Source organism: Plectropomus leopardus, chromosome 2, assembly GCF_008729295.1.
Source record: "Plectropomus leopardus isolate mb chromosome 2, YSFRI_Pleo_2.0, whole genome shotgun sequence".
In the NCBI taxonomy this organism is placed as follows: Eukaryota; Metazoa; Chordata; class Actinopteri; order Perciformes; family Serranidae; genus Plectropomus; species Plectropomus leopardus.
In genome coordinates this window covers 32,989,354-32,999,713 of record NC_056464.1, presented here as the reverse complement: position 1 = coordinate 32,999,713, position 10,360 = coordinate 32,989,354, and the positions used below count along the sequence as shown (strand labels likewise).

The 10,360-nt window shown below is 38.0% G+C and overlaps 1 protein-coding gene across 1 annotated transcript; it reads right to left on the bottom strand.

Moving 5' to 3' along the window:
* Nucleotides 1-1,627: 1,627 nt before the first annotated feature.
* On the bottom strand, nt 1,628-8,624 carry zgc:158258 (uncharacterized protein LOC791186 homolog). The gene is made up of 4 exons (XM_042509201.1): nt 8,519-8,624; nt 4,346-4,502; nt 3,947-4,142; nt 1,628-3,854 (listed from the first exon to the last, which is right to left on the bottom strand). The coding sequence occupies exons 2-4, from the start codon at nt 4,448-4,450 to the stop codon at nt 2,779-2,781; spliced, it is 1,377 nt and encodes a 458-aa protein (XP_042365135.1). The 5' UTR covers nt 4,451-4,502; nt 8,519-8,624; the 3' UTR covers nt 1,628-2,778.
* Nucleotides 8,625-10,360: the final 1,736 nt, after the last annotated feature.

Here is a 10,360-nt window from a genome sequence, read left to right as displayed (position 1 = left end):
AGTGGAGTGCTGGATGGAGTTGGGACGTAAATCCACTGTGTGGGTTTGCAGGGATGGTGGTTTGACTGAATTAAAGGTTCTTTGCTTCTTTGTTACTCACTAAGTCTAAAAACTCAGTCTGAAAAGGCCTTTTTAGGTAACCTTTTACATGTATTAATCGCTTTTCATTGCCAATTGGTGAATGGATTGTACTTAAAAACTGAGACCTTCCCCAACTTTCTCAGTTGCCTAAAACGGCCTTTTATTGAATTGACAATATGCACATTGCCAAGTGCCTTGCCTCTCTTCAGCTCCACTACAGCCAGTGCTGCGTGAGCAACACTGATAATGTAAGCTTAGAAATGGAGCCTGCACATGTCAACAAATGACCAAACACAGACACCACCGCAGAGTTTTACACATGTTGTATTTCCTCAATATAATATTACATTTTGTAAGCTCTCCTGCTGGCAAAGTGATGTCTCAGAGCCGTGGTAAGAGAGACAAAAGTACTTTGGGTTGTTCTAGCTATTTTTTTTGTCATATGTGATCTGATAAACACTAAATTCATTAAGATCAGTGCCTCATATAATTAATTTCATTGCCCTCTGATGCTGTGAAAAATGCTAGAGCAGACACTGACGTGAAATATATTGTAATATTGTGGTGTTAGCTGGCTAAAGTTAGTGCTTGCTAACATGGACAAATGGCCAGCTAGCTAACTGCAAAATGCTGTCTTGAGTGGATAAAGTCTGCTAATTTATCCAAACAATATAGTCACTTCTTGTGAACATGGTAACACAACCCCTTTTGGACGTAGCCGAGGTTACAACTAGCTGGGCAACAAGTTGGCTAACAGTAACCTCAGCTAAAGCTAGCCAGCTACCTGTAAAGTTATGCTGTATAGAGCTGCCATTTTTTGCTTCATGGCATTGGTTGATAAAGTTATTGTAAATTATTCTATATAACAAATTTATTTTTCAGTATTCTATCAACATGATGCCAGTCACTCGGGTTCAGTTTCATGTTGCTATGTCACGTCATCGTTTTTCCGATGCCCGTTGAGCTGAGGATGCTGACTACAGTTCACTTACTGGCCTCAGAGAAAGCTGTTACTAAATAAGGATTTTCTAAAAGTTATAAACAGAACCTTCAAGCACTCCAGTTAACCAACTGTAAAGTCAAGAAGGCATGACACTGTATTCAAACTTGGGAGGATAAAGATAACGATATGCAGTAACATACAGATTTCTTTATTTTTCACCGGTATTCATGTTGAAGAGTAGGTAAAAATAACCACTGTTTTAAATTTTGGATGAATTTCCCTGGTACAATAAAGGCAGTCACATGGACACAGCTGTTCAAACATTTGTAAAACATCTATCATACTGTATAAAATAGTAGCTGAAACAAGACAGTGAGCTAATGATGCATCAGATTTCATTAATAACATGCTCCTGAATGCTTCTAAAGATGAGAAAACACCAAAAGAAAAAATCACCCCAAAACACTTTCAAAATTTTGTTTTACAATAATTATGATCTTCCTCTTTGATGCTTTACTACAAAGAGTGTACTCAACAATCCAATTATAGGCACATCTGTGAATTATGAAATGATCAGTAATGTACAAATTCTGTTGACTGGTTGATGTTTCCTTTAAGTAGAAGTACAATGGAGCATGTTACGGCAGTAAGAGGAAGAATACAGTTAATGCAGAGCCACAATATGGCTTGCTCCAGTATGTTAACACCATTATAAAATGTTGTTTTTTGTGCACATAGAGGCTTAAAAATAGAACTGTTTCTTTTAGCCAGGAACTTTTGTGTGCATATAGTGCATGAGTATGAGCTACTAATCCATAGTCAGTGTGTTATCTTTAATACATTGCAGTCAGCGTGCCCTCAGTTTGGAGAAGGAGGCAAAAATGCTGACACAGAAGTGTACTGTTGTGTTGCTGCTGTAATGCTGTGAACACAGACAGCAGCAAAATGTGTTTTTATCCTCCTATAAAAAGGCCTACCTTAAAAAAAATATTGTTAGTCTAACTGGATGCTATATTAAGAATAATTTCACAGCCCTTTCCATTAGCACTACATTTTCTCAACTGAAGAATGTATTACTATACATTAAGCGTAGCTTTGCTGCACTCTGTATTATGACAGTTCAGCTGTTTGGGTCAGACTTTAAGCGGTCTATGAAAAAGACAACAAATACAAGAACAAAAAAAAGTCACTATGACAGTAACATAATGCTGTGCACTGTGGTGACAAGAGGATACCTCTACAAATCAAAGTGTACAGAAGAGGGAGATTGAACAAGTCAAAAGAAAGAGATGCGTAGGAATAGGGGAGTTTACGGCATGTGGTGCCAAAAGAAAGGGCTATTTGACAGCAAGATAAAGTCTTGAAAATATTCTCAATACAGTGTCCACTTGAACTTATTTTGATTTTTCTATTGGAAGTCCTTTTTTTTTAAGAGTTAAAAATACAGTTTGCTGCAAACCCCTGTCCACATCAGTGCATGGATAGATTCGGTGGTGGTACTTTTGCTTCTTCAAATTGGCATGCCGACTGCCATCTACTGTAGATAATACACTGACTAGCTTATGTAGATGTACCTCATACAACCCCACTTCAAAAAAATCCTCAGGGTTTCTTCATCCTCTCCTAATTTAGTTTGCCAAAGTGTCAAATGCCAAGTTCCCGCTTAATGCTCTAACTCTCTTTAAGCTGATAGTACTCTTGAACTCTTTCTGAGCACTGCGTTTACGCAGGCAGACTCCTGCTGTTTACCCGCTTTAGTCTTTGAGCAGTCCAAGTTTTCTGAGTGCCTCTTTCCGATCAACTCCCATCCCAGGAACCACCATCACTGTATATGGGACAGAGTTTGAGGGTTTGGGAGGCTGACAGTTTCCACTGTTTCTTTGGTGGTCCAGGGTCGCAGAGCGCTCCAGACTAGCTGCCTTCAATCCATTGGACTGAGCGGGATGTGATGCAAGCACAGGCTGTTGGTCACGTCTGGAGTAGTGATGGAAGCTGGCACTGCTCTGCAGAGGCCTGTTCTTGGGCTCCGGGGGCACTTGAGAATGACAAAACGACGGACTTCTTGATGGATTAACACTAGATGTAAATCTGTTGGGTGTGGGGTGCAGAGAGGAGTGAGATTTAGGGGGAGGCAGAGTGGATTCTGTCTCGTCCTCTGGCAGTTGGTCTTTCAGGAGGCCCAGCTTCTGCAAAGCTTCCAGTCTCACGGCCTTGGGATCTCTTGCATTCTTGATATTGTATGAAGAGTCTGAGGTTACAGCGGCTTCTTTTTGTGTTTCAACTGATATATTGGCAGGGATTTTTTTAGGTTTGGGGGGTACAACTGGGGGACCTTCCTTAGACTTCAGTGCTTCTGAGTGGGATTTGCCAGATCTTGGTACATTTCTGAGGTTTGGGCCTTCCTCTGTGATAGGAAGGTGTTTGTCCAAGTCTATAGTATGATCAATTTTGGGACATAGAGGTGTCTTCTTTGTGGAAGCACTCCTTCGCAGATGAACAAGTGCATCATAGGACAGAGGACCTCTAGGTAAACCTTCAGCTGTCTTGACTGAGTGTTCCCTCGGTTTGGTGAGAGGCGGTATCACAACATTAACCTCTAAAGGTACTTGGGGAGCAACAGGTTGCTGGCTGTGTTTGTGATCAGATTTGTTGCTTGAAGCAGTGAAGTGAGGCTTAGAGCTGAGGTTTTTGTCTGGAGGGACACCCGATTTTGGTGGAGTACATGGAGTGCTGTTTGCCACGACCAGAGGTGTAGGAACCAGATAGCTCTGCAAGGATTTTGTGTCAAAATTTTCCTTTATTGGCTGCTTAGAGGAATGTTTCAATGGACCTGAAAGACAAACAAGCAGATGTTGGTCATTAGAAAGTATTTAATTGGCGACTGTTAATCTAAATCTGATTTGTGCCTAGTCATTAACCTACTGTTGAGCTTGTTTTTGCTCATAGAGGCTGACAGGTCAGCCAGTTTGGTAGCGAGGTTGCCCGGGCTGGGCAGTTGGTCAGGTTCGTCATTGGACAGTCCACTGTCCTCCTCGGTATCCAAAGACTCAATAGTCTCTTCCAAAAACATGAGGCAGGCCTTTTCTTCAGCAGACAGGTGCTCTAGACTATCATCACTCTGTAAGACATAAAAGTAAGGCTTTACCTTTGACCAAAAATCCACAGGGAAATACCCCAAAAAGTCCCCAGAAGAGAAGCCCTTAAGTTCTATGACTCACATGATATTTTCTAGATATAATGTGTTTTGTAAAATGAGTTGAAGTAGCACTAATAGGTTTCTCAAATTCAATAGGATAAGGTAAGATCAGGTCAGTAACTTACAAAGCCAGAATTGGCACTGACCACGCTGTCACAGCTGCCAGCGCTGTCCATGCCAGTCATCGTCTCCAATCCAATGCCACCTGGCCAGGTATCGCTTTTGGGCATCTTAGTGCCCTGGTTTATCCGAGGTTAGTGGCACAGATTGTTACGTTTCACTCTGTGAAAAGGGAGTACATGGTGATTTAAAACTAGTTGTTCCTCTACATGGTTGGCAGAGCAAAGTTATTAAAATAGGCACTCAAAAGTAAATTCTATTTGATGGACCATACTCAATTTCATTTTTCAATCACATTCACTATTCTTCATATCTCTGTGGACCATTTTCTATGGGTTTTCAGTTGTTCTTTATTAAAAATAGCTATTGATTTGCATGCATTTCTGCATAGTATGAAATCTATGGAGTTTCTCAAGGATAGCAGTGGGAATTTCCCTTAAAATTCTATACAATTGCATCATGCATCTTCCTTGCAATGCTGCCTTACAGTTCACTTTTGTGTTTTCAAGTGGTAACCTTATGCAGCAATTTCTAATTAGCAGAAAAGGGTATCCAGTTTACAAAGCACTGAGGATGGATGCACTAGAAAACACACTGGTATGGTGCTATGATGGCTCGGTAGAGTAGTGCTGGAGTCCTTAAACCCAAAAAATATTTAACATTTTTGCACTTGCGGTTCCTTCATCTCAAAGTCAGTAGGGTTTTTTGAATGCGTTTTTGGTTAGATGCCTGAAATATGGTCTGTGGCTAACACAAACTAAAGAGATTTTTTATGTTTTGTTTGACGGTGTAAGAATATCAGTACATACCCCACCTGTGAATTTGGAAGCTTTTACATGTCTTAGAAAGGCAGTTTCTAACAAGTTGCTGAAATTTAAATTTTAATTCAGAAACAGCCCAGCATGCTAGAAAAACAATAAAATTTTTAGAGTAAATCCAATATACCACTCCAACGACAGATATAATAACAGTAGTGAGAAATCCAGACTATTCCAATTAGACATTAGTGTGTGTTTTTTTTTTTCAACTGGTATTTTGTTTTTGAGAAATGACCAGATTGCTACAATGTCCAGACCACTTTGGCCAAAAAGGATAAAGAACACAGAAGGTCAACATTTATAATCTTAAAAAAAAAAGTTTTGCAGTAAAACTTAATTAGATATTTCAGAATATGTAGTGCAAAAACCCATATAGATGCCCAGCAAAAAAGACAACACATACATTTTACAGGGCTCAACATACACTTCAAGTAAAGAAAATCATTGGTTAGAGTTTGCCAAAATAATGCACAAAAGCAGACTGCGCTATTCAGTATTATCTGTAAAAATGTCCTTCAACCACATTTCTTAAGTCCAGAGCTTTGACCACATCTGATATAACAGCCACCGGACAATCTTAAGCTGTAAAACAATTTGGACTTTGGTTTCTTCTATAATTAATAAATAATGGATAGTACAATGTGCACAGACATTGATTAACAACATGTGGCCTGGAGCCCAGTAAGCCAGACATTTGTTTCCAGAGATTTTATGCAGTCATGGAGAGGAAGGAAAATGAAGAGCAAACAACACCACAGAGGATTGGGCAGCTCCAGATCAAACTGATCCAACTCAGGATTATGTTTAAATAGTGTCAAATATGTCAGTTATGTCAACCCAGGATTTAAATTACTATTTGGTTACTTTAATGGCATCATTAGCCCTTTAAAACTCATTTATAATATCCCATGATAGGCAAAGCGTTATTGTATGTACTGATTCTATGTGTTATTTTCCATATTTAGGTATTTCTTTACTCTTCCTGTTTATTATGTTATTTGGATATCATTCTGTGCATGTTAATTTATTCAATTTCCTAATGAGTCAAACGCTACATGCTCAATTGTAAGAAACATGACTTTAGTCTTGACAGCACAAGTATATGAAATATAACTGCTCAATGAAAAATATATTTAGTGGGAAAAACTATTAAGAGTGAATTAAAAATATTTAAACTATCTAAACCTCATCTGGATAGGCAATCCATTATTGTTAAGTTTCATTTGAGTAAACAGTGATAATTTATTTGCTCAAAGGTATAGTTTGTCATTGCTGTTTTGAAGTTTTGTGGTCAAACCGCTACACTGCAAAAGACCAACCATTTCAGTGCAAGAAAAGAAAAATAAATTTACAGTATTATTTTCACAACATCTTTATATGTATACAGTGTTTTAGGTCTGATTTCCTGTTAAGATAGCTTGTGAAGGCAACACTTGACTGTTTTTGTAGCTCAAAGATATTAAAGCTCTACTTCTTTTTAAAACAAAAAGCTGAATGATTATTTAATGTAGTCTGAAGATTGTACAAGTACGTTATCATACTTGACCGGCAAAAGTGCTCACTAATGGTTGCCTGAAAGTCTATCTGAAAGAGTATAGTATTTAATGCCTATGGTTAATATTAATTCAAAGGTCCTTTTAAAGATACATGTGTTTAAATGGACATGTCATGTTTGAGCAATTTAGAAATCTAGAAAATGCTGTAATCAGTCAGTCTCATATGTTGACCTAATATAATTTCATCCACATCATCCTTTCATCCTGTGTAACCCTGTGGTATGTTTTACATGTCCAGCAGCTTTCTGCCGTTTGGACAGAATGACAGAGTATCGTAGCTTAGCACATTTCTGACAGATATCTAACTCGTCTAACTGCATGTGACTCAGATTACAGCATACATGCCACTCCTAATCTTCCTCAGCCGGATCAGTTTCAGAGGGAGTGGAGGCAGCAGCAATGATCCCCTGAAAGCTATATGATATCCAGTTTGACCATGCTGTCTCACTGCAACATTATTAATTTGGATGCATGTTCATCTACAGACAGTATCTTAGTTTTATATGGTGAGCTACAAAGACAATATAAATTGTAATACTGTGATTAGGGATTGATTTCCTGCTGACGATGCTAAAATGTAGACATTATTCTGACAATGGGAGACACTTTTTTAGTTTAAATAAGTTTTGAAATTGAATCTTTAAGTGTCAGATTTCTCCCTGAACAAACACATTTTTAGAGATTAAATGCATTTTACTTATTACTATTAAGCTGATCCTGGTGAAAAGAAATTGACTTTTGGATACGTTTCAATACCTGAGAGAGAAGGGCTGCTAGATGAGCCAAGTGAGGCACAAAAGCACTCCTGTCCACTGACTGACTAACTTTTTTGCAGGGATGAGATGACATGGCAAAGCATAAAGTCCCAATCACCATACAAATATGTAAATGTCCCCATTTGTCCTGCTGCATGCAGATAGTTATTACTGTAAACGGATACAATCTGGATTTATCGCATGCAAATAACAACACTGATAGAAAATTGAAAACCTTTAAGCCACTGGGTTTTGGTAATCAAATTTGCTTTCCCAAAGTGTTATATAATTCCTTTGCTGTCAAGTGTGTACACCGACTTGTTTTTTTTTTTCCCTTTGTCATAACAAAACCTCAGACTAGTAAGACTGTGGTTAGTCATTAACTCCTGTTGACCATTTCCAGTGAAAGGACACGGGTGATTATAATGTTATCTCCATTCACCTATCAACACAGTAGCAACAATGATGAGTAGAGGTTGTGGCAATAAAATTTTAGTGCCCAGGTCAGACTCCTTAGAGCATTAATCTCTGCTCCAATAACACAGTGCAGTTTTGATTGTGGCTATAAAAGAGCGACTGGCCAAGCTTTTTATTATCCTCACTGCACTGTTTTAAATGGATTATGCAACTGAGTGAAATCGTCTTTGATCTTTTTTTAAGTTTACTACTTTAACCCTCACTACCTGGCATTCAACCCTGTGCCTTGAGATTCAGGTGAAAGTACAGTAGGCAACAGGACATTTTGTGATAAAGATTATCTGCTCCAAACAGTCTAAATGCTTTACAAAATACACAAAACATCCACTGATTAAAAGATCTGAGGCATATGTAAGATTTCTACTTCAGTCCCAAAAGAAAAAATAGTCAAAGATAAATAAACATCGTGAGTAAGTATTACATCAAAATGGGCTGATATAATTAACTTCATATAAGTTATAGGTTATCAAAAAAAGACACAATTTAAGCTAAACCATAAAATAAAAAAATGTATTTAGACTTACTTTAAGTGAACTGAATGCAAAGTGGACAAGCATTAATTGAGCACATACCTGTTGAATCTCCATACATTGGTCCTCAGTTAACCATCCTCTGCCTCCTGTGTGAGAAGAGACGCGGGTGAGTGAGTGGCTCTGTGTCACCTGCATGAGGGACTTTGTGCTCTAAGCTTTTGGCCAATCAGAGAGCAGAATTCTCCTTAAGACGCACAAGCCCTGGTCGTCATGGTAGCCTACAACTACAGTAATCTGCTAATCAGTATGTCTGTTTCACAGTCTCTCTGGTAGTGGAGTATGTATAAAAAAAATTTTAATTACTCAAAAAGTAACTCTACTGTGAAAGACAATGTTAATATGTTACTATTTTCTATAGCTTAATCATTTTCAAAGTTGAAGAAACTTCACAAAAAGTTATGGTGTACTGTCTCATAAAGGTTAGATAAAAAAAATCATAGTGTAGTATGCTGTAAAAATCTCAGCAAAGATATAATAGTACTCTGTGGCATAAAGATCTCATAAAAAAGTCAAAGTATAGTATAAAGAGAGAGGGGAGGGGGAGAGAGGCACAGCAATAATGGAAACAGACGCATGTCATAATACAATAACAACAGGTGCGAGATTATCAAATGCACTCTATGATGATATTAGTGCCCATGGTGTGTGTAGCTTACACATCTGGAAAGGCACTATCAATGCTGAAAAGTATACAGAGGTTTTAGAACAACATACTGTATGCTCCCATCCAGACAATGTCTCTTTCAGGGAAGGCCTTGCATATTTCAGTGAGACAATACTAAACCACATACTGCATCCATCACAACAGCATGGCTTCACAGTAGAAGAGCCCGGGCGCTGAACTGGCCTGCCTGCAGTCCAGACCTTTCACCAACAGAAAACATTTAGCGCACCATAAAATGAAAAATCCAGCAAAGAAGATCCAGGACTGTTTAGCAGACAGAATCCTGCATCAGACAAGAACGGCACAGCACTCCTCCCCCGAAACTCCAGCAAATGGTCTCCTCACTTCCCAGATGCTTACAGACTGTTGTTAAAAGAAGAAGGGATGTTACACAATGGTTAACATGGTAAAACTTTTTTGAGAAGCATTGCTGCCATGAAATTCAAAATTACATGTTTTTTCCTTAGATGGTACATTTTCTAAGTTTGCACATTTGAGATGTTTTCTATATTCTATTTTGAATAAAATATGGGATTTGCAAATCATTGCATCCTGTTTTTATTGATATTGTACACAGTGTTTTTTTGTTTTCCCACAAATTGCAAGAAAGTTGCAGATTTAGAAAATCATTATTAATATTCTTATTAAGAAACGTTATAAAAATGTCTAAGAAAAAAAGAAAAAGCTCGGGGAAATCTATGTTTATAATTATCATCTATACATACTTAAAATTACGTTACATAGTTATTAGGAGTTTTAGACACAGAACTGCTTCACTGAGCTGCAGCTCTGATTCTCAGATTGCTGCAAGACAAACAACCCAAAAGTCAGTGGGATCACAGACAGAGAAGGAGGGAAATATAAGGAAAGTGAAATAAGGAATCAGAGAATCCAGGAAGCAACTTCTGAGGCTTTGACTCGTATCTCAATCTATTACAATAAAATGCTCAGAGTTTAGGGCCAAGTTAACTCTGTGAACACCAATGAAAGGAAAGTAGGTAATAACAACTAGGCCTCCATACTTTTGTCACAGTTACATGTGAAGTTTAAATTGAGCATCAAACACCTAGTTTCTTGCATTCTGGGGAAGTTTTACGCACCAATTTATGGCTTAAATGTATTTTTATATAAAGAAAACAAATTTCAGGTGATAGTTGACAATTAAAAGTATAAAATAGGCTCCTGTGAACTGTAATGCAACAATGCTTTCAGGCATT